The 24800-nt window shown below is 37.0% G+C and overlaps 1 protein-coding gene and 1 long non-coding RNA gene across 2 annotated transcripts in view; both read right to left on the reverse strand.

Moving 5' to 3' along the window:
- Positions 1 to 1121: 1121 nt before the first annotated feature.
- Positions 1122 to 4689, reverse strand: LOC131936873 (ephrin-B2). Its single transcript, XM_059293973.1, has 5 exons — positions 4669 to 4689; positions 3398 to 3584; positions 2968 to 3078; positions 2395 to 2556; positions 1122 to 2032 (listed from the first exon to the last, which is right to left on the reverse strand). Exons 1-5 carry the CDS (start codon positions 4687 to 4689, stop codon positions 1806 to 1808), a joined length of 708 nt encoding a protein of 235 aa, XP_059149956.1. The 3' UTR covers positions 1122 to 1805.
- Positions 4690 to 4978: 289 nt separating this feature from the next.
- Positions 4979 to 24800, reverse strand: part of LOC131936874 (uncharacterized) — a 132653-nt gene continuing 112831 nt past the window's right edge. Inside the window, exon 3 of the long non-coding RNA XR_009386107.1 lies at positions 4979 to 5098. This is a non-coding gene — a long non-coding RNA (uncharacterized LOC131936874). The remainder of the gene's footprint in view (positions 5099 to 24800) is intronic.

The following is a 24800-nucleotide window of genomic DNA, read 5'->3' on the forward strand; positions in this document are numbered from 1 at the left end:
CAGTAACTTATATTTTCACCTACAAACTGGACTGTATAAAGTTTTAAAAACAAATATTTTAGACCCTATGTTAAAATTATATAACAATGCTATTAATTACAAATTATTGTCTTATTTATAATTTGATCATATCCCAAGTAATATCTGTTTATTTCACATTACAAACAGTAACACAAATTAAATCCTTAATTTTATACAAAATAAGAAATTGTTTACAAAATGGTTTACAGTAACATAGTTTATGTGAATGCAATATACAAGTGCAGTATAAAAGGTACTCAAATCAAAGGGTTATACCAAATCATTAATATATAATTAAATATAAATGTATATATAGATAATGTCGTAGGATAATACATCTGTAAGGCATAGATGGTGGGCAAGAGTTATCTGTCCTTTTGTGATATGGTGTAGATTTTTTTTTAACTAACAGAAAAAAAAATATCTAAAGTTTATTTTTCTAGCTAAAAATTTGAAATAATGTCAAAATAATTTTTATTTCAGATTAAAATTAGTGTATTTTGTCTGATTATTACTTAGGGAGCTTATTTTGGCTGTTTGGTTACACAAAAAAGTATTTTAAGTATAGAACAGTGTTATTTGTTAAGGTGTATGCATACTTCTTTATGCATTTACAATCATCAAAGTTTATTAAAAAGTTGGATTTCCTAAAGATTGGTTAACACCCCCATTCATTTAGCAAACAGGAAAAGCAACTCCAGTCACACTATACATACAAACAATTTGCAAAACATGGATCAGTGCGTGAAACAAACATTCTTTCACGCAAAATCTTGGAACATGTTAATTATTTTTAAGATGCATGGGCAAGATGGTGGCTAATAAGACAACCTATGAAAAAATATTTTTTTTCCTTAAAGTTAAGCAGTTTAAAATTTTTAAAATCTCTAGATACATTAGGAAAATAGAATGCTCTACAAGCCTGTAGAACTGTAATCAATTAAAAATTTCTTGAATAAATTAAACTAAAATTTTAATAGGTGCAGCAAGCAATTAAGTGAATAATGCAGAAATAATAGTTGAAAAAAAATAAGACGTAATTTAAACAGTATAATTATTCTTAATATATCTTAGCAGATTAAAATTATATTTTTGTTACGCCTTTTAGAATTAGTATGGCATATTTAGAATTGATTTTAACTGAATTGTCAGTTAACAATTATGCATTATTGTTATTATTTAACCTGAATATTAGAAGTAAATAATGTTTTGTAGTAGTAATAAATTAAATTTTTTCCCCTTCAATTTAGAATTTAAAAAAAAAGCCTTAATGCTTAATTTAACAACACCAGAATATATTGAAATGATCAATTCCATACTTGATTAAAAAAAGTAGTTTTTTTCCCTCCTCTATTTAATATTCCATAGAACAGACATGTTTCAGCTATTAAAAAAATATAACGGGCAAAAGTAAAATTTAAATCCAAACAAAATGTAAAAAAAAAAAGTTGCTAATATTTAAACATTTTTTTTCTAGTTTTCAAATCTAATTTTTTATACTTTAAACCATTTTTCACTTTCCTGTTTCATAAACCACATGTGGATAAAACTTTTTTTTTTTTTACAAATACATTGTACATAAATTGGAATGAATACTAAACAGAAGGTTTTTTTTAAACAGCATGATAGAACCATCCAAGTCATGTGATCAACAAAAATGGAATAGGATTCAACTAGCGCCATCTGGCATCGTTCGCATACAGCTCTTCATCCAGTCAAACAGTTGAGAATGATATCAAACACTTTCACCTTCACATCAACATACAGCGCACAGCGTATCAATACTACCGAACAAGCAGCAACAATGACGCTAACAGGCTGGAGACTAAAGCACAGCTGAAAGAAAATAAAGATATCTGTCCGTTGTGTAAGGACAGCCCAGAATTTTCTATACCGTCCCCATCTCCTATAACTTTTGAGTTCATTTGGGAATTGTCGCCTGCTTTTATCACCATCTCATCAGCAGGAAAACCATCTGACCCAGGCATCGGATCATCAACGTTTCCTTTAACTGTAATACATAGAAATAAATAGATTTTTTATTGAATGAGAAAACGACTAAATATTCTGTAAATAATTATATAAAACAGTGTAAACACTATATATTTAAATTTTAAAATTCTGCTTTTCGTTTTTCAAAGTCACCGTTCATAGAAGTCTAGCAGAAAATAAATGGAAAAAAAAATATTAAGGGAAGCAACTCTGATAGTATTAGTATAAAATATCATTTATTTGGTTATTTCCCGTTGACCACAAACATTTCTATGGCACCCAGAAAAAGGGAAGTAAATAGGGAAAGCCTAAATTTATTACGAATTATACTGATTACTTCCCGTTGACCAGTAAGTAAATATTTCCATGTTCTTCACTTACCAGTAGGTTTATTATTGTATGGTGTTGGTGTGGTTGGTTTCTCCGTTACAGTTGTTGTAGTGGTGGTTGTCGTTGTGGTCGTAGTTGAGGGTGACGGCTCGGTAGGTGGTTTCGTTGTTACCATTTCTTGAATAACGTTCGTGTTTTGGTTATTGGTGTCAGCTATTGAAAAATATAGATCATTATTAGCCACATAGTAATGAGGAAAAAGCAAAAGTTGTTTGTCGCGAGGGGGTAGGGGTGGAAGGAGAGAAAAAAAGGATAAATAATCAGAACTGTAATGATAAAGGTAGCTAAACTAGGGTGGGGTGTGAGGGAAAAAATATTTTTAAATTACTTGGGGGGGTAGGGGTTGAGCAACACCTGTCATTAAGATTATGATGTAATTTGTTATTGATAGGGAAAAGTGCCAGTGAGGTATTAGAAAGGGTTAATGAGTACTACACAGGCAATTAGATACAGATGACCCAACCTATATAACCCCAACAGATAGCCAACCTATACAAAGTTAACAGATGGCCCAACCTATACAAACCCAACCCAACCCTAGACAGAGACATGACCTTGACCTACCTCGACCTTCCGTTGTCTTTGCCCTGACCTTGATAACCATCTTCATGTGGCTCCTCATACACGCCCCCTCGTACTGGTTGTCCATGCTATTTTTAGACCCACCGGAAGTAGCTATTTAAAGAAAACACAATCATTAGCCATACCATATTAAAGTTAATTAAACATTTCAATCAACCCAGATAATACAATGACTTATGGACATAGTTTAGCCAAGCAGTCGACTGAGACAAAATGCCAACTCCACAAAACTCCTTAAAATTTGTAGAGCATTAAATTAACCAACATAAAAAATTATGTTAAGGGTTTGAAATTATTTTTGCTATTCATTCACCACTTAATATAATTAACGATCGTTGATCGAAGATGTTATCCGAACCCACACCATCCGAGTTCGCATAGATGTGAACTACCGACTTGACCAGGCACTTACATATAAAGTAGTAGTCCTCCCCCACCCTGAAGTCTGAGATCCCGGGGACGGGCTGGAAGTCAAAGATGAGCAAGGTGAAGGACTTCCGGGATTCGGGGGTGGAGCAGTTGAGGATCATGGCTGTTTCGTCATCACCCTTACCCAGGAGGGCGTTGATGACGCACCTGTCGTAGCTGTACTTGTTGACCTGAAGGAAATAATAAAAAAAAAATGATAAACTTTGATGTAACTGGTGCGTAAAAAAACAAAAACACTACAAATTTTTTTTTCTTTTTCCAGGTAAATGGTAGGACTGGGGATCTTGGAAATAACCCCTTCCCCCCCACCTTCTCCCCAATATCAATATTTCAGAGGAATTACCCCCCCCCCCCCCGCATATTCTTAGAATTTCTGCCTTGATATATCTATTTATCTATCTATCTATCTATCTATCTATCTATCTATCTATCTATCTATCTATCTATCTATCTATCTATCTATCTATCTATCTATCTATCTATCTATCTATCTATCTATCTATCTATCTATCTATCTATCTATCTATCTATCTATCTATCTATCTATCTATCTATCTATCTATCTATCTATCTATCTATCTATCTATCTATCTATCTATATCTATTCATATCCAATGAAGTGAAAAACCAAGCATTCTATAGAAATGAAATATAAATAATTCCTACTTTGTATAGACATTCGATAGAAAGCCAAGCAAGGGACCTTATTCCATCCAGGATATTTTCTAACCCTATCACTAAAGCTAACCCTAAGCCTATCCTTAACCCGCGACAGATGAGGCTCGCTAGCTGGGGACAGCAGCTTATGTACCAAAATCTACTGCTGCCTTGCAGATTATTTTTGGGTGGACAAATGCAGATTAGGCCATGTAAGCAAATCTAGAAAGTAAATCTTTATGGTGCATAAGTTGACATAATACTTAATTTTGTTGAAAGAAATCCCCTTCATTATTACAATTAAGAACGAAGTAGCAGACTTGGTTAAAGTGAGGTACAGTAGGACAAAGGGACCATTACATTATGTAAAAGTTCCCTTTTCAAACCTGACGGTCTATAGGGCAAGTGAACTCTACTTCACTTGTTTCTGTGACCTCGGCATATGAAGAGATAGTGTGGTCAGCACTATGCCCAGCCGCCTTACTTTCACTAACGTGAGTTAGGTAGCCATCAGAGTTGGGTGGACTCAGGGACGGTCTACTGACTTGAACCCGGATTCGAACTCGACACTTACGGGTTGGCAGTCCAGCTCTCTACCGCTAGACCACTCCGTCCCATCATTACATTATGGCTGACATCTAACCAGCTGAACCAACAAATGTACTCACCATATAGATGAGATAGTACTCACAAGTCAACCAACAAATGTACTCACCATATAGATGAGATAGTACTCACAAGTCAACCAACAAATGTACTCACCATATAGATGAGATAGTACTCACAAGTCAACCAACAAATGTACTCACCATATAGATGAGATAGTACTCACAAGTCAACCAACAAATGTACTCACCATATAGATGAGATAGTACTCACAAGTCAACCAACAAATGTACTCACCATATAGATGAGATAGTACTCCCGATTTACCGGGACTGAATTGTCCGGATAAAAGGGGCAGAGAATCTCCAACTGGTCACCCAAGTTGACTTCAAGCTCATAGCCGGTCTGACTGCCAGAGAACCTGAGGAGATAGAAGGTAAACATTTGGTCAATTATCGGTCAACATTTGGTCAATTATTGGTCAACATTTGGTCAATTATTGGTCAAAATTAGTTATGCATGTGTATATGACTGGAAAAATGCGCAAAGGAAAACTGCACACAAAAAATGTGCGCAAGGGAATTTTTTTTTTAAAAATTGAGCATTTATAGACGTTAGCTAAGAATGACTACATGTACATTGTACATGTACACAATAAAACATTTCCCCACGAAATTACCACTAAATTAAAGTGTATTCGTATAGTTAGTTTCTATTTGCGCATTTTTTTATTGCGCAGTCTTCCGTTTGCGCAGTTTTTTAGAACAGAATGGGATATTCAACTAAACAAATGGGTCGAGAGTTAGCTTTTGTATAGAAGATGATGTGAGGAACAGATAGATATCTAAGAAATGTTAATGTGATTGTTACTTTCATTTACTAGTAACCAGCCCGAAGTCGAAGTAAATGTTACGGGATTTCCCTGATATAAATGGAATTTATGATTCATCACAGAACGCACGATTTAAATGATGGGCCTTAAAACCCCGAGGAGGTGGGAGGGGGAGGGGGGGGGATCAAATGCTGGCGCGAGATATGCGGAAGATGTCACGCGGGGGAATTACGTCATCAATCTTAGTAGGCCACTACATGTCAATCACACGGCCGAGAGCCGCATGACGGGCATGTCATAGTGTGAGGCACGGGCCATAGATCAACACATGTGGGATAAATACAGAAACGACGGTCACGATTTGGCTTACACCTTGGCGGGGGGGGGGGGGAGAGTTAACAGCGGCCACTATGTTATTTAACCCGAAGATACTTCAAATTTTAAAAATTAGATACATTTTGCAAGAAGAGATATTTTCTGTTCCGACTCCCCACCCCCACCCCCCTTCTTTACCACTTTAACTTTCACCCCCCTTCTTTCTTTGTGACATGTTTTTTTTTAAAGATGTATTATGTAATCTACAGTAGAGAGCAAACAAATATTGACCTTGACATTGTGAACTTGGTATTCTGGGAGGGAGTATGGATAGAGAAATTAGTGAAAGAGGGAAAGAGTGTATGTGTGAGAAGTCGAGTGGATAAAATAAGAAAACAATCATAATTAACAACAATAATAAGTTGTGGGTTGTATGTCTATTTATAGATCCGATGGTTCAAAATTGACGTATAAGACAGTGGGGTAAAAAAGAAATAAATTATGAAGGTGATGTTACTCGGTGTGACAAATTAAAAAAAAAAAAAGTAGCGAAGACAAAAAGTTGAAAAGCTATGATTTTATGGTTTCTGTTTTAGTGTTGAATAGATATATAATGTACACCATGATAAATTGTTATTAAAAAATAGTCTCAATCCCAATTTTCATGCGGCCACATCTTTGTGTTGAGTTACGCCCCTTTTTGCAATTCCCGTGGAATAATTTCAACAAAAAACAGAAGTTTTATTTCAGATTAGAGACAATATCTCTCCAATCGTCGGCTTTCGTTACACACTAGGGGAAGCGCGCAATGCAATCTGGGTACGTGTGAGTCAGATGGTTCAATTGGTCGTTTGGCGGCAGGAAACCCGGGGGGTGGGGGTAGGGGGGGGGGGTCGGGAGCCGGTATAGCAGAGTGACCGGAAGTGTGAGTGAGAAGCTCGGACTCAAGGCTATGACGTGTAATGAGCAAGTGTGCTGTATATTTGTCAAGGGTGGGGAATTATATAAACAGGGTGGGGTGGGAGGAGATTTTTTAAAGGGGATATTTGTTATACAATGTGGGGGTGGGGCGGCGGGGTGGTATTAAAGATGGATGAGGCTCGACCGGCCCTAATTAGCATATCACGCTCCCTGAATACGACCCTAATGAGAGACTGTTCATTAGTGATAACATTTAGGGACGAGTTGCGTCCCTCTTCGATCATCCATCAAAGTTGCACTGGAGGAATGGAGGGAGGAGAGGAGGGAGGGGGAGGTAAGAGAGGGAGGTAGAAGAGGGAGAGGGGATATGCTATGAGGTAGGGATATTGAGCCATGTTATTTAGAAGGAGGGATGAGGGGGTGGGGACTTTTTTTTCGGAGGAGTTTTGGAAATTATGAAAATGATGCAGAGGCTAAAGACAAATGCCGCTTTGACTACTTGTGTGTGTGTGTAGGGGGGGGGGGGGGGGGGAAGGAGGAAAATTGAAGGAGATGGGGGTAAAGGGCTGAGTTACCTATGGTCAGTTTATTATTTTACCATCGTTAAGCTTCATTATTTATCCAGCGAAACATAAATTATTTTCTGTTGGCTTACTAATTTTGAGGTGATTTTCAATAAAGTTGATCAGTCAACAAAAGCATACATAAAAAAAACACCCCCCCCCCCAACCCTACCCCCCCCCCCAAAAAAAAAACAACTCCACTCCCGCCTATGTCAGCTAGCCATCAACACGTAAACCACACAAGAACAGACGACAAAAGAACCGGCATCATTGACCATTCCCAACATCAACCGGACATGTCATAAGCAGCGATTCGCCGGAACCGGCTTGTCTTGACCGGGCCCTGTTTCCACATTCAGCGCGCCAACGCAACAGAAAATATTTTCCCACCTCCTTGTAATGCTAATTCCAGGGCCCGGCGAGTGGGGCAGAATACAGAGTTCAGGGCCAAGCAAACACGTTTTTCGTCGGCTATCTTGTCCGACTCACTTCGTTTTAAATAAAATACATACTAATTTTAGAATGGGTGTGGTGTGTGTGTGTGGGGGGGGGGGGGGGGGGGGGAGGGAGGGAGACCCAATTTATAAATATAAATACATCTTTGATATTAATATCTGGTATAGTGTGTAGATTTAAGTGTGTAATAATAGGCAATTAATTTGTTTCTTTAGAGCTGAAATGGAAAAAAAGTCGAAATAGTTAAAAAAAATGGAATGAGAAATTTTTTCAGTAACGTACGTGTTATAAATGTGTATGAGTGTGTGGGGGGGGGGGGGGGAGGGGAGGAGGAGGAGTAAAGAGGGAGGCATGAGGATGTATAGAGGGTCGTTTCGTGTGCTCACTCCTTCAACACGACGACGTAATGGCAGGGTGGCGAAAACTCAGGGGCGGAGACGCGATTTTTTTAGGGTGGTGGTGGTTGGGGTTGGGGGGGGGGGAGTGGTGTGAAATGGAAGGATCCACATTTTGAGTGTATAAATCTTTCACGCGAATCAATTTCACGTCATTGGGGCGCGTTAAACGGGATTGAGTGCTGGACCCTGGTGGGGGGGGGGGGGTTTGGGGGGTGGGGGGTAGTTGAGTGGTGGGGATGTGTGTTGATGGAGTACCGGATGTGACATGGGCGTATACAAAAATGTGTTGATAGTCGAAGAGATGATCATTTAAAAGTATTTCATTTTAAATTATTATTTTTTTTAGAAATATTCAAATAAAGACACTGTTACAAAAAAAAAATTAAAGTAAAATTTAAGGTTTGTTGAAATAATACATTTCAAACCGGTCCCTACTCCACGCAAATAAAAAAAAAGACAATACAAATATCAGAAGGTACAGTTATACAAACAATGGCAGTTACTTCCCTTTGGTTTTAAAACGAAACAGAACATTACCAAAAACTCAATGTCACCAGTCAAATCGGAAAATCCCGAAACACCAAAAAAAAAAAAAAAAAAATTGTGTTAACAGCCTCTGCCATTTCCGGCAAAACATCCATCAGACGGATGCGTTACGTCCAGTCCGGCTAGAAAACGGTCATTATGTTTCTCGAGGCTCGAAAACTTTTTAGAAAAAATTTCAAACGTTGTTTGGGTCTAGTGTCCTGATGTCTCTTTTTTATTTCTTTAAATCGACGGACACAGACTCTAAAAGCATTTAGTGTTTTATTTGATGTTTCGTTAACTTCAAGATTGTATCTGAAGACAATAGATATATATGTTAATGTATGTATACGTAATTCTATGGTGAATGTAGTTCATTAGTAAGGTCCCCGTAATGGTGAATATAGGCATTCGTTTTTTATCTGTGTTGTGAAGGTGGGCGAGTTCCGTCCCTTTTCCTTAATAATAATTTAGTAGGATATTTTAAGTTTAAAATTTATTGAAAAAAAATGTTTTGGGGAGCGCTTCATCTACTGAATTTTAAAAAAAGTAACATTCAACAAAAAATAATTGTATTTATTCTAATTCACGATTGTGTTGCCTTTAAAACAACTACATTTTATTTTTAAAAGTCGATATTCATTAAATAAAACCATAAACATTTACATACATTAAATATTATTACATTTCTTAGAGTGCCATGCAATCCACAGCGGGAGTTTAAAACAGATTAGAGCATATACTTAGCCGTATAAAAAAAAACCACATGCCCCCCCCCCCAAATTTACATGAGTTATGTGTCCGAACATCAGAGCGTAAATCAAGCGTGGGGCGTGGGGGAGGGGGCGCCACTAGGGTTTGGGTTAAACAATGTCGCGATGTGCGCATGACTGGACACATTATCGGGGCGCGTGCGTCCACGTGAGCGCCCCTAGCGCGCGTGATGAATACCTTCCCGTAATTACAGCATCTGCTGCACATAAACACGTCAGCAACCAGGCACGGGGCTAGCCCCCTCCCCACCCTATTCACAAACACATCGCTATTAGGTGGATGGGATTAGAAACAAAGTGAGTGAAAAAAACCTGCTGAAGACACATACATGCTTTACCGGCATGCATTGTATTCGAATCATAACCTTTGAACCGCACAACAAATTTCACTAATTACATACATGTAAATTATAATTTTCAAAGTTAACTCATTCAAAACTCGTCGTTTTATCTCCTCCCACAAAACCCAGTACAACCTCGAACCCCAATTCCCACCCCACCCCAATTTATCACACCCCCCTCCCACAATATCAAATTCAGTTTAATCGCCCAAGTAGAAAGGAGGGTCTTATGTATGTATGTATGTATGTATGTATGTATGTATGTATGTATGTATGTATGTATGTATGTATGTATGTATGTATGTATGTATGTATGTATGTATGTATGTATGTATGTATGTATGTATGTAAGTATGTATGTATGTATGTATGTATTCACATTTATAACACTACGTTACTCTCAAACATGACTGTTCCCGTTGGTGAGATCTCGTACAACGAGATCCGGCGAGAGCCAACACATGCCTAGGTACTTCGCGATTTAAAAAAAAAAATCACCACTTAATTAGGCGAGGCGCGGATTCCCAAGGACACGCGAAATTCTCCAGGCCAGGGAATAAAAATCGATACTCTAGTGGTGCCGGTGCCGGCTGTGTCTTCAACATCATCATCATCGTTATCGTCAAGACTATTATCATACCGGAGAATCTGTGCTGTATTCATTTGCTAATATTAGAACTACCCCCGGGGGAAGGATGGGGGGGGGGGGAGGGATAGAAAGTGGGTAGATTTAGACTTGGGGAAGATAGTAGAAAGTAGCGAAAGTTTTTTGTAGGATGAAGTTCTCGTGTGGAAAGGTCGTTAAAGATTGAGCTTACTGTAGAGGGGGGGGGGGGGGGCGGTTGTTGATCTTTGATAGAACTTAACGGCGGAGGTATTAGGAATATACTTCAATATGTAGAACTTAGAAGCACTACAAATGATGTTTCACTGTTTTGTTTACTAAAAGTTATTTATATTTTAGTGAACTCTGTTCATTAGATTTAAGGGTGATAACTCTATATATTACATCTTAACATTGATTTTTTTTTATTTACTACGTTACCTATCCCAGTTTTATCGCAATTAAAATCAGCTAACCAGATACATTTAGGTCAAAAATAACCGTCTACATATCCATTCACCAAGTAAAAACACTATGAATTAAAAAACAATTTCTTTTTTGTAATTATTCACACATTTGAACACAGGCTAACCCGACATATGGCACCCCATTTAAAAACAGAAACTTCTATTTGTCTCACATATTTCTCCTATCTAACAAGGACGACGTCGCAGATTCTACGGCCAGCGAGAAATCGTACTAAAGGAGACCCTCCGTATTTTTTTCTTTGTGGGGGCAACACACATGCAGGGGAAGATAATCAGGGAAACATGCAAGGAGAGATAATCAGGGGAGCCGTAGAGGGGAATCGATAGCTGGAGAAAAAAAACGTGACCAGCTCCCGTAATTCTTGTATTCTTGAGGGAGGAGTTATGTACTCTTGGTGGAGGAGTTACGTGCTCTTGGTGGAGGAATTACATGCTCTTGGTGGAGGAGTTACCTGCTTTAGTGGAGGAGTTATGTGCCCTTGGTGGAGAAGTTAGATTGGTTGGTAAACATACATGAAATACTGCACCTTCGTAAATAACCGTAACTGTGTATAAAGATAAAAGCTGACTAATATAACTTTAACCCCACTGGGACTGGCCTTCCTATTAACCACTTATCTGCCACGCAGCAAAGAAGCTTGGCACATATAAGAAAAAAAAACATGTATCTGTTCAGAAGGTTTTAGTGCTGTCTGTTTTATCTCAACATAATCTAGGTTTATAAGGTATTTTAAATAATTTCTTCGAGAAAAGACATTGCACTCCCCTTGTCCGTAGTAAACCCGTAAACATATCTTTGTATTGTCATAATATTATTTAGCAATAACTATCATTAACTTTCGTTACCTCTTAGAAACTTTGCGTTTGTTTAACAAAACCTTTATTAAAACCGTAAATATTTAGTATTCACCAGGACGAAATTTTTAGTAACTGATAAAAAACGAGACTAAATTTGCCGAAATTATTATACACACCGAAATAGCACAATGAATAAATAACTATTAAGTAAACATTTGAATATGAGTTATTCACCCTCACTGGCTGTCTCGTAATGTGAAATACCCGAGTATAAGAAAATAAACATCATCAAAAATGATTTTATATGCATTGGTATAAACCTAAAAGCGACATGAAATTTTAATGCATAATAAATCACAAAAAAAAACCCACGCACATTATAGCAAGGGAAATAACTTTACCTGTTTATTTGATATCAAAAAGTAATGCAGCCGACTCTATTAAAAACACATTAAAAGAAAAATGGCGTAGATATACGGTCGATAACTCTAGCCGGCTAGATCTTTCTAGGGTTATCCGTCTTAGTTTGGTGGGACAGTGTAAAACGAGGCGAGTGTGAAAGTTCAAGGCATGTTTTGTCTCTTATCCAGCTAGCATTGTAATGTAAAGGTCTTTTACACACATACACACTCGCACACATACACATACAAAGACACATACCAATCTCGTAAGGCATGCTATGGCTCTGATCCAGCTAGAATTGTAGTGTAAAGGTCTTTCACATACACATACATACACACACACAAAGACACTCTCACATACAAGCACGAACGCACATACATACAAAGGTAATCAATCAGTCTACACATACACATTCTCGGTATTCTAAACTTGGCAATTCGATATATAATTCATATTTATTTTTTAAAAATGCGTAATTATCCTTGATATAGTTAGTAGTAGGATTAGGGGCATTAAAACCAGGGTCTAACTTAAGGCTAGTAATTACAGTAAAATTTAAAAAAAAAATGGCTTTAATAACACCCTGTCGAATAATATTAAAGTACCAATTTTTGTAGCATTTGAAAGTACTAAAGCTGTAGGCAAATCGTTTGCTATTTAGCATAAACAATACAAAGATAAAGTAAAAAAAAAATGGCTTTACTACCACCCTGTCGAATAATAATAAAGTACCAATTTTTGTAGCATTCGAAACTACCAAAACTGTAGGCAAATCGTTTGCTATTTAGTATAAACAATACAAACATAAAGTCAAACAAGAGACGCTTCGAACTAATGTCTTTGTCAAAGTTCTATTCTGATTTGCCCTATTTAAAAAAAAGTCGTTAGCGACTCGGAATACCTTGCGATGGAGCAAGCCCTCATTACAATCGCTGTATTGATCCGCCAGCGAGATTCGAAGACAGTGGAAAGTACCCTAAATTACACACTCGGCTGGATAGCATAAGGGCGCGGGGGGTGAGGGAGGGAATGGGGGTGGGGGGTGGGGACAGACCGCCAGGGAGTGATTGTCATTATTAGTTTTTCACACCCGGTCTTCAGAATAGCTGAAACTTTTTGTGTTTGGAAGCGGTGTCGGTGTCTTTAGGTATAAAAATTCTGTCCAGTTATTTTACTCGAAGTTACAATAGACGAGTATGGTTACATGGACATGTTACATAGATATTGCTCCATATAAGGTTATTGTTATATATTATTGTTAATTAGTTATACTAGCATATCGAGACCTATAATGGAATTATTAAGTTACAAAATATGTTACTATTAGATCCAAAGTTATCGTTAATTTAAATTTTTCAATATCAACAAGGATTTCCTATTATTATTTTAAAAATACTCACTAATTACTAATTAAGAGTTAATTAGTACCACTATTTTTGCTCTTGTTTTTGCAGGACCGCTAATGGACATGAACTGTGTATTTTTAAGCAAGGAAAGTGTTCATTAGTGAACATTACGCCACTGGGATTTGAACCTACAAGTATGATTATTAACTTCTAATATCTATCATTTTTATTTCCCTACAAAAAAAAAAAAAAAACCCATTAAAAATAGATTTTAAACGACATAAATAACAACATCACTGGTGATTTGGGTCACCGCGTGACTGGTGACACACGAGTCACCACATGACTTGATGGCACGTGTATCTGAGGCATCGACAGAGGTAATTACCCCGCATCCTCGTGCAGACACCGCGGCGGGGGTGGGGGTGGTAGCAGTCTATAATTACAAGTGAGCACTTAAAAAAGTCAGCCCCCCCCCACCTCCCCCGATTCCACACAATGACGATAGATAGCTGCCACAACCAGCCGTGCGTCTAACACACCCGGTATTCCAACCAGGTTTCAACGCCGGCAACCAGCAGACGACAGAATCTTCTGGAAAGTGACGTAACAACGGGTAAAGTAACATCAATCCCCGATAATGACACCGTTTCGAAAAGAAAAAAAAAACACCATCGGGCTAAAAAAAAGTCGATTATTCTCGTGAGATCTAATTTATACCGCTAAATAGCTATTATACAACTTCGAGTTTGCTATTCCTAAAAAAAAAAATAAAAATAAAAAAAATACCTGAATTCGTGTGACGTCACGTAGGAAAACAACAAATAACAACCTTGGTGATACGGGAATTCCCGATTTTCGCATACATCAAGCGCCGCGCCGGTGCGCAGGCTAAGACTTCGTTGAAAGACGCGGGGACTTTAATGAGGTCTCATTATGGCCGGGGAAAAAACACATACTACTGTAAATGTCAAGGCGATGACATGCGCAGAAAGTAGAGAATTAAAGACACGGGGGAAAAGTTCATTAGTGAATAACTTTTTATTTTCTAGGATAGTCGTTGCATTGTTTTCTTCTATATTGAACTTATATCCTGAATATATTGAAATTGAAAGTCTTGTATTTGAAATGATGCAAATCTACTAAAAACAAAAGACTTATAATGTTAAATGTGTGGCCATATCCATATCCAATACAAACATAAACCTTGTCTTATCCCTAGCTTAAGATCAACCAGAGTTGATCCGAAATTTTTTTACCGCCCCCCCCCCCCCCCCCGAACGAAATGAAATTTATATAATTTATATAGAAAATATATACTTTTAACAGTGTCCGCCCCCCCGAAGAAAGTTTACCGCCCCCCCCGAAGATTTCAAGTGCCCCCCCGGAGAAAAAAGTCTGGAAGAAACACTGAGATCAACCAGGGTATGATAATACATCTAAAAAAAAAACAACAAACAACGAACAACCCACAAACCAATATAACTTTAACTTCCAACCCACGCTTTTTAAGGTATATAATTTAGATAACATATGCTTGGTCATTAATATTAAAATTAAACATACCATTATTTTTCTTAGATTCGCAAATATCAAATTTTACGCCTTTAATACAAGTTAAACCCATAACTTATAATAAACATTGAACCTAGCTAACGATAAAGCATAATTGCATTTCTACAAACAAGTGAATAAGTCAGTAACTGTCTTAAGCGTTAATGACATTTTATAACAGGTTTCTGTAACAGGTTTAACCAAAGACGAATAAAAAAAGACTGGGAATTTCAAAGCGAAAACTACCTATTTTCTATGCTGTTCCTATCCTATAACCCAGACCACCGCCAACAAAGAGAAAACTCAAATTTCAACACATCTTGTTAAAAAATTGAGTGTGTGATACTGATGTGTGGTGCGGTGTGGGGGTGGGAGTGGAGTGGAGAAGCGAAGATGAGATAAAGAAGAAGAAAAAAATTAAAATCAACAACCTCGGAACCGAAAAACGAAAGATTGAAGCAAATATAATAATTAGCCCCGACACCGCTCAAATTAGCTCTAACGCAGGCAGGCGACTTCAGAGACGGATCCGTTTTCTAAACAAGCATATCCGCGCTTGGTGTTGTTCCTTCCAGGGAATAAAAAATGTTTAAAAGTCTCCAAAAAATATGACAGGAGATGGGGGCGGATTTAAATTTGTTACCCCCCCCCCCAACAATTAAGCACCAATCTATTTAAAAATGGTGGCGCCGAAAATGCAGGGGGATCAAATATTAGATCATGTTTGCTTCGTATTTTGACACTGTGAACAAACTAAGGAGTCGTTTCCCTTGTTTAAAAGTAGTTTCCCTTTGTTGTGTCTCTCATAATTAAAAAAAAAACCCCACACATAACAAGATTTCCCTTGCTTTAACTAGTATAATTTAAGAAAAACCACATAAACCAACTGCATCAGCCCCATAAACTAACAACTAATTGCCGTATTATTATGAGTAAAGTTAAGCCACATAAAAACTCCAAGAATTAGTAAAAACTAAATGAAGAAAAGAAATAATTTCATCTCACCGAGGGAGTATTGATTAGCAAACACGCTTAACCTAATTAACGTACCAGGTAAGGCAGTTAAGTGTATTCCTCCTTTGAACAACATAACAGCTAACTTATATCACAATACTGCAGGCATAGAAGTAGTAAAGCGTCTACAGACATGTTCCTGGTTTTAAAAATAATTCAATATAATTTTTTTTTTCAAAATTACATCGATAATTTAAAACTCACTTTAAAATAGCAAAAGATTAAAAAGGACAATTATTCAGTAATTATAAAATTTAACGATTTTTTTCCAGACCCAAAATTAGTTCAAAAAGAAAAAAGATTTAAAAAATTGAAGTTCTCTCCCTTTCCACCGGAAACGGAAAGGGGAGATAAATATGTACACAAAGAGGGATTTGAATTCAAACACTTTAGCCGACATCACGTCCAGAAGTAACCATAATTAACAGGGGACGTAAGTCAATAATTAACAGGGGAGAGAATCCATTAACTTCCGCTTAACGTCGTCAGGGATGTCCTCTGTGTGTAGAGAGGGTTTAGTGGTTTTTCAATAGAAGTGAAAGGATTTTTTTTTTTATCAAGGACACGACATTTTTTCTTGAATTGACTTGACGAATTAAATACCTGGATTTTAAAAAGATGACTTTGAATTCGGAAGACAGACAGTTAATAAAGAGGACAAATAAATTGTTTCACATTTCTAAACCGTCTTCCTTTTTTTTGTTCTCTAAAAGTATAAAAGCAAACAGATTTAAAGCATAAAGAAAACAAAAATAAAACGAGACATGGATTAAAATAAAAATTTGAAGTACTACTCATTGCCAGCATGTTTTCAATTTCATTGTTACGTCTAAGAAGCGTTCAATGCCTTTCTTTCGTTGTTGATATTCTGTGATTTCTCTAGCAAACAATGTGTGCTGTATTTTAAAAAAACACAAAGACAAAATCAGCTTAAATCTCGCAAAAGTGATTATGGTTTTCAATTTTTTTTTCTAACGCTGTAAATCAAACATTATTCGCTGTTATTTAAAAGACGATTAAAACGATATTTACCGACAATAATTTAAAAACACACACACACACACACACACACACACACACACGTTTTCTTTAAAAAATTATAATCTATGTAGATAATATATATAAATAGGCCTACATTTTATTAGTAAGATAGCGGTAAAAAGTATAAATCAGTTTATTATAATTTTAAACACTTTTTAAAGATGCAAGTTCGGTTGTATAAATAAAGTTACATTTTCTATTTCTCGTTCACATTCTAACTAAAAAAAATGCAAATAAATTTTTTATTTAAATAAATTCAAAGATTTCTTTTTAAAAAGTGGACATTTTCCCCCTTTAAAAGCACGGGACGAGATGTAGAGGGGAATAAAAAAAATTCCCGAAACACCGTATGCATAGCGGAGCGGTTATTACCAGCTAAAATGTCCGTCGAACCGGAATATATAACGTCATATCACACAGAAACACTGGGCCGGTCGTGACAGGCGGAATAATACATGGTGAGATTGGATCCTTTCAGCAAGTCGTTGGCTGGATGTCACGTGGTAGGTCTCAGGGATGTAAGGGAGGGGTGGGGGGATGTAAGGGAGGTGGGGGGGGATGTAAGGGAGGGGTGGGTGGATGTAAGGGGAGATGTGTGGATGTAAGGGGGTGAGTAGTTGTCCGACTGTGGAATGTGTGTAAGCGGGAATGTGTATATGTAAGGTAGAAAATTTGTAGATGTAATGAGGGTGGGTAGATGTAAAGGGGTATGTGTAGATGTAAAGGGGAATGTGTACACGTAAAGGAGAAAATATGTAGATGTAATGAAGGTGAGAACATGTAAGTGGAAATGAGTAGATGTAAGGGAGAAAATGTGTAGATGTAAGGGAGAACATTTGTAGATGTAAGGAGAGAATGTGTGTATATAAGGGAGATAATGCTTATACTTAGGCATGAATAGATAGAGATACCGAGAAGAGAACGTGTATATGCAAGGTACTAAGATAATTGGGAGACAGAGATACACTGATGAGGTATTACTAACAGATACCGTGTAGGCCAGCTCAAGAGCGAGTGCATAAAATACTCAAGCTTGAATATATTACTGTAGCAAAACAATATTAAAGAACAACAATAGACTGAATAAATAAACTGAAATTTAAATATAAAATAATAGTGAAATTGGTTTACTTGAATCAGAAACGATCATGATTTTGGATTCTATTACTTTAAAAATATTTCTAAAGCTTAAGATATATTTTTTAAAAATTTAATTTTTTTAATGCAAAACAAATTTAGATTTATCGTTTAATTTATATAAAAAAAATACCCAAGTTAAATTTTTTTGCTATGGCTTTATGCTTTTCCGTTTTTTAAATGAGGCAATTTCGCTGGAATTTTTGTGTGTGCCTCCTAAGTAATTCCCGTTCCTCAATGGGTGGTGGGGATACAAAGACACGCCCATGTCCGCCGACATTTAACCATGATTAAACTCCACCATGCATAATATATTTATTCCTTGATATTCATACGCCACGCCGGTCGCGATATATCATACGAGTTTCATCTTATGAGGATATTAAAAAAAAAGTTCTTTGTGAATTTTTTTTAGATTACTCTGGAAGCATTGATTTAGACTTTTTTTTAAAAGCCGGATGAAAATATATTTTCCGAGAATAAGTAATGAATTAGAATTCTTCTTCTGTTAAAATACAAAGATCAAGTAGGCTTACCTGAATTAATGTGTAATTAATTATCGAGTGCTAATTGGATTTCGATTGCAATTATAAAACCAGTTTCTTTAGGCCCGTAGACAAGAAACTACTCACTTGAATTTCGACAAACATTGCTCAATAAAAATACAGTGTATTAAAACCCCATTCACGGATATTTACAGATAAAAAACAAAAGAAAAGATTTAAAAAATTGCACCGGAAAAAAAGCAAGGAAAAGAAACAACACAAATATACAGACGGTAAAATTAAAAACAAACAAATCCAATACTTCGTAAAAGGAAACAGGACAACCTAATAACAAAAGAAAAAAAAAAATAAGAATGAGGATCGAATTCGCGAAGGAAATATTCCTTTATTTTTTCCACCCCAACCAAATGTGAAAGGTCAAAGAGTGCTCACGATATTGCTAGCCGGAACGACTCCCTTAAATGTCACACCTTAGAAACAGGATTCTGTAAATACCCCCCCCCCCCCCTTTCCACATCCCCACAACAGAACGTAGAAGAACGTAAGAAAATTTTTCCCCCCTTTATTTTGATTATCTTCCACCTTTCTGTTTTACCGGGTACTCCCGATACAGAAAATAGACAAAATAATTTTTTTTTTTTTGCCGCGAGTAATTTGCCGCGGGTTTCCTAAAATTATTTTTTTTTTACCACCATGTATTTTAAAACATTCGTGTACATAATTTTCTTAAATACTCGTAGGCGGATGGCTAAGGCAGCTGCCGGTTTGATACTTGCCATGCCGGGTGCGGCAAGGGGGTTAAGCCGTGTTAATTCACAAACACCGGGTGCCGGAATTTTTTTTTTCCGACGTGGATAAATGTACGCTTACTGGTAATGTAGGACTCCCAATCTGGAGTGTACACAGAATCCGGAGCTAATATGATAATGGAGGGCCACAATGGGCTTGAAATATACATAAGGCATATGTTGATAAAAGCTTTCCTAAGCGCTGGAGTCACGTCCCTTGGTGAACTCTAAATACGATTATCTCCCTTTTTTTCCCTTCTTTCCTGAACTAAGTATAAAAAATGGCTTCAATGATTTTTTTTTTCTCTCTCTCTCTCCTACTCATGTTAAGGTAGAGTTGACGGTGTTTTATTATTTTTGGGGAGTCCTACCCAAAACATAATTTTTTTTTACACGTTTTATATAAGGCTTAGCCCATGTGTCAGGCGCCTTTAAGAGCATTATCCTAATATATATATATATATATATATATATATATATATATATATATATATATATATATACCAATGGTGTTTAAAAAAAATAAAACAAAAAATTAATCTTTAACATAATAAGATTGTATGTATGCACCACTACCCCCCCCCCCCCTCTCCGAACCACCTTCCCACATACCTACACGTAACTTCTCACATGTACTCTGATCCCCGCGACCAAAGTTACCACCCCCGCCCTACACGTTACAACGTTCTAACCCCACTATTGTTTCCATTTCACCAACCGCCCTTATAAAACCCCTATTAACCTTAAGACAAAGGCGCCGGTAAAGCCGCTAGTACCCCCAGATGAGGGCCAGGTTCGAATCATTACACAACCCAAAGACAACCGGAAGTCCCGTGGGGGCTGACCCGTCGCGTCACGATCCGTAGCATATTTTTTATTTATACCAGCGACGGTGCAGATTAGACTAGTACACAACAGGTCCAATACTACAAATCCCTAGAGGGTAGATAGATCAGTTGTGTTTAGTATGAAAGAATAGGTGCTTTTTGAGTAATTGTTGAGCAGACATAAAGAATATTTAGATTAGAGTACAAGTCATGGTTTAGTATTTGAAGTATAACACACGTAACTATTAATTAAATTATATGAATATGCATAATTGAGAATCTATAAATAGAATCTGTGATATTCTATATTATAGTGTATAATAAAGAATTAACTGATTTACTACATTACAATGTAAGATATGGAATATGTAAGTAGATTATGTGATTTTGGATATATGGTCTGAATAAATCTTTAATAAGACAAGGTATTAGTATAATGTAATAACATTTAAGATGTTAATTTGTTAGAAAACTAGGACTCTAGACACCATATCATCACGAAATCTACATCATCTTACGTTTGGTGAATTAGGGTATATATAGCTACAAATAAGGACTGTCAAGGTATCTAAAAGTAATGACTGAGACAGGTGTTTAAAAAAGGGGGAAGGGAAGGGAGGAGGGTGGGGGGTTAAGTTTTCTGTTCTGGTTGTGGCTTAAAACAAACCCCACAACGGCACGCCAAAGTAAGCACGGGGCCCACGAGTGAGTACCCCCCCCTACACGTGTAAATCATACTCGTCATGCACGTGCTAATCCAATCATCATGACGTCATAGATGGGAAGGAAAGATCCATCAGCCCATCACACCTTCCCGGCCAGACAGACTACCTGTTTGTTCGCAAATCCCCCCCCCCCCCATCATTACACCCCCCTTTACAAAAACAACTAAAGTAGCCGTTTTTCTTTTTTTTTTTTTAAGTTGATGTCACTCCACGCATGCGTATTTCGAGGCCTTCCACTCACACCACCCCACCCCTCCTCTTTTATACGTCCCAATTTATTCTCTCGTCAAATCCTCGCGTGAGTTTGTCTGGGAACGAGAGTAAAGGAAAAGATGGAGGGCCAGAGACGCGGCTCCGGGCTGCCCTATAGGAGACTAATAGAATTTATTGTTCTTAGGGTAAACACGCATGCCAAAAGACGCCCTAGACGACGCGACTCCAGCAAAAAAGCCAAAGACTCCTGACTTGCTGTATATATATATATATATATATATATATATATATATATATATATATATATATATATATATATATATATACAGAGATGTAGGCATACGTATCTTTTAATAAATGATTGTATACATGTGTGTGGAAATATATGTATGTATGTATGCGCGTGTGTCTGAGTATGTTTGTGTGTATGTGTGTATGTGTGTATGTGTGTATGTATGTATGTATGTATGTATGTATGTATGTATGTATGTATGTATGTATGTATGTATGTATGTATGTATGTATGTATGTATGTATGTATGTATGTATGTATATATGTATACATGCATATATATATGCATGTATGTTGTATGTCATGTATAAAAAGTTATTTTGAGGTAGATAGGTAATTTAATGATAGGATTTTTTTAATAACAGAAAGCATTATGCAGCTATATATTATTAATGTTTGTATTACCTTGGGGGTAAGTGTTATTCGTAAGAAAGGGGGGGGGGGGGGTGGAGACGACCGGGAGTGTTGACGAGTAGATAGGCAAACAGTCAGGGGGGGGGGGCGAATTAGCCAAACGCGGGGCGTAATGTCGAGTGAAATTCAGCGAAAATCGAATCGCGTTGAATTCCGCAGGGGGCTTGCCGAGGGGATTCCCGTTGACAATGAGCGAGCTAAATAAAATTGAGGGGGTAAAATAGAGATGTGGGCGTGGGTGGGGGTTTGGGGGGTGGGGGGGGGGGGGGGTTGATGGTTTTTGTTTTTTTAAAGAGATACACAAATACATAGGGGCCTACATACAGAATATAAATCTACAAACAATACGGACGATCTTTTATAGGCTTCATATAAATAAATAAATATATATATATATATATATATATATATATATATATATATATATATATATATATATATATATATATATATATATATATATATATATATATGTATGTGTGTCTGTGTGCGCTATGTATGTGTCGGCAAAGATTAACAAACAAACATTTGAAGTTTCGAGAAACAGCATTTAGAGTACTTTGCAAGGCTTGATGTATCAACTACCCCAAGCGCTTATAAGTGAAGAGTATAATTTAAATACCTACATTCTTACCATTTCATCTTAAAAGACCTTTGCTAACGTGTTGGATTATTTTGACTTATTTTATTCTTGAAGAGTTTGGATCAAAGAAATAGGCGGATCAAGAGATGGAGTATGGTAACACTTACCCTAACCCGAATTGGTGCGCTGATCTATTTTTAAAATAATAAACAACGAATGCACGTGTAAAAATGAATGAAGACACGCGCGAGTAAAAAATGGTGAGTTAACATTGCTTAAAAGAAAAATCTGAACGATGCTTGATTCAAATTTGCATTTAATTTAAAAAAAAAAAATGGCAAATAATCATTAGATTATACAACAGCAACAAAGAAACAAAGCAAATGTCTTTGTTTTTTTTTTGTTCAATTTACATCGCGACAATCAGTGGACAAATACGTTTTATGCTTCTATTGAAGAATAAAAAAAAATGAGAAAAATGATTGCCTTTTGTCGTAAAGGGTTAAGAAAAACCACAGCAGGCTGTTGATGTTACAGAAGGGTTGGGAGGGAGGAGGGGGTGTGTAGGATGTGGGATGGAGGAGGGGTGTAGTGTGGTGGAGGTTGAATGGAATCGTTTATTTTTAACATGATGTAAAAAACAACAACAACGGAACAGAATGAGAAATTAAGCTAAAAATAAACATTTGGGGAGAGAGAGAGTGAGTGAGTGAGTGAGTGAGAGAGAGAGAGAGAGAGAGAGAGAGAGAGAGAGAGAGAGAGAGAGAGAGAGAGAGAGAGAGAGAGAGAGGTGGGATGTTGGTAGAAAACCGTCAAATACATTTGAAGAAAATAGCATGCCACAGTTAAAAAGGACGCATGATGTTCTTGTTAGATTATGTGATTGTAGGGACGTCACTAATGTGCTAATAGAGACGTCAATGATGTGCTTGAAAGGACGTCAATGATGTGCTTGTAGGGACGTCACTAATGTGCTAATAGAGACGTCAATGATGTGCTTGAAAGGACGTCAATGATGTGCTTGTAGGGACGTCAATAATGTGCTTGAAAGGACGTCAATGATGTGCTTGTAGGGACGTCAATGTAAAGACGTTGATCGAGACGTGCAGTTTGGGTGAACAAAGTCCCACCAATACAACAAATCAGAGACAAGAATCGACCCCAACACAAAAATACATTCACTCTGGGGTAGAAACAATAACACCCCCCCCCTCACTCCAGCGAAAAATATTTTAGCTGCTAGCCATGTCATAACTACCAGCTATGCTGTAACCACCAGCCATGTTGAATCTACCAGCGAAAGCGGAAAAAGGAGAAGGATTACCGTATGGCCATAGGAAACAAACAATGACCACTAACCGCCCGATTTCCAAGACGGATTGAAAGGCAAGGGATTAGCTTACCAAGCAAGGACCCGGATGGATTAGCGAATGGCATGTCGGGAGGTCGTTAGGAGGGGAATCAGAAAGAATCCTGGGAGCCGGCTAAACCTACAGACGGAGCCGCGTGAGTGAAGCGGTTACTTCCGGTTGCACAGAAGATGGCGACGTTCTAAAAACCACAAAACAACAGTCTATTCTGTCTTGTTTATTTATTTATGTTGGGCAAGTCTTAGGGGCATGTACGGCAGTGATTTAGCGGACACAAGCCTGAGTTTATCTTTCTCAAACGCAGCGAGCCCGGTTGTAAATAAATAACGATTGCTGTTGTTTTATGGCAAAGCATAACAATAGCTTGCAGGGCAAGAAATAATAAAGAATTGATCGATTTTCAACAATGGCAATTCTTTTTTCAAATGCCACAATGGATAAATGGGTTTTGTTTGGCGTAGTCTTATGACAACATCGCAGGCACGACGTTAAAATAACGCTTCATAAATATTTATATACAAGACTCACACGTACATACACAGGCATATATATATATATATATATATATATATATATATATATATATATATATATATATATATATATATATATATATATATATATATATATATATGCCTGTGTATGTACGTGTGAGTCTTGTAAATAAATAAATAAATAAATATATATATATATATGTGTGTGAATATGTATGTATTGTTGTTAGTCTACTATGTAGCCTATAGCTTAAGGATTATGAAGGTATAACTTATTTGAAAGGCTATGGCGTTAAATGTTGACAAACATACTGAACTATCTTGCACTAATCTGCACAATGTAAAGTAACGGTGCGCAGCGCACCATTAACGTGTTTAGTGCAGCGGGGAGTTTTATCCGTGC

This window comes from Physella acuta, unplaced genomic scaffold (assembly GCF_028476545.2).
Source record: "Physella acuta isolate Inbredline_101_S28 unplaced genomic scaffold, ASM2847654v3 ptg000193l, whole genome shotgun sequence".
In the NCBI taxonomy this organism is placed as follows: domain Eukaryota; kingdom Metazoa; phylum Mollusca; class Gastropoda; family Physidae; genus Physella; species Physella acuta.

Excerpts from the sequence above, each read along its gene's own strand:
- LOC131936873 (XM_059293973.1), bottom strand. The coding sequence starts at position 4,689 with ATGGGACGGAGTGGTCTAGCG. Across the intron at positions 2,557-2,967 it reads AAAGACAACGGAAGGTCGAG|CTGACACCAATAACCAAAAC; the intron begins GTAGGTCAAGGT and ends ATTTTTCAATAG. Across the intron at positions 2,033-2,394 it reads ATACAATAATAAACCTACTG|TTAAAGGAAACGTTGATGAT; the intron begins GTAAGTGAAGAA and ends TATGTATTACAG.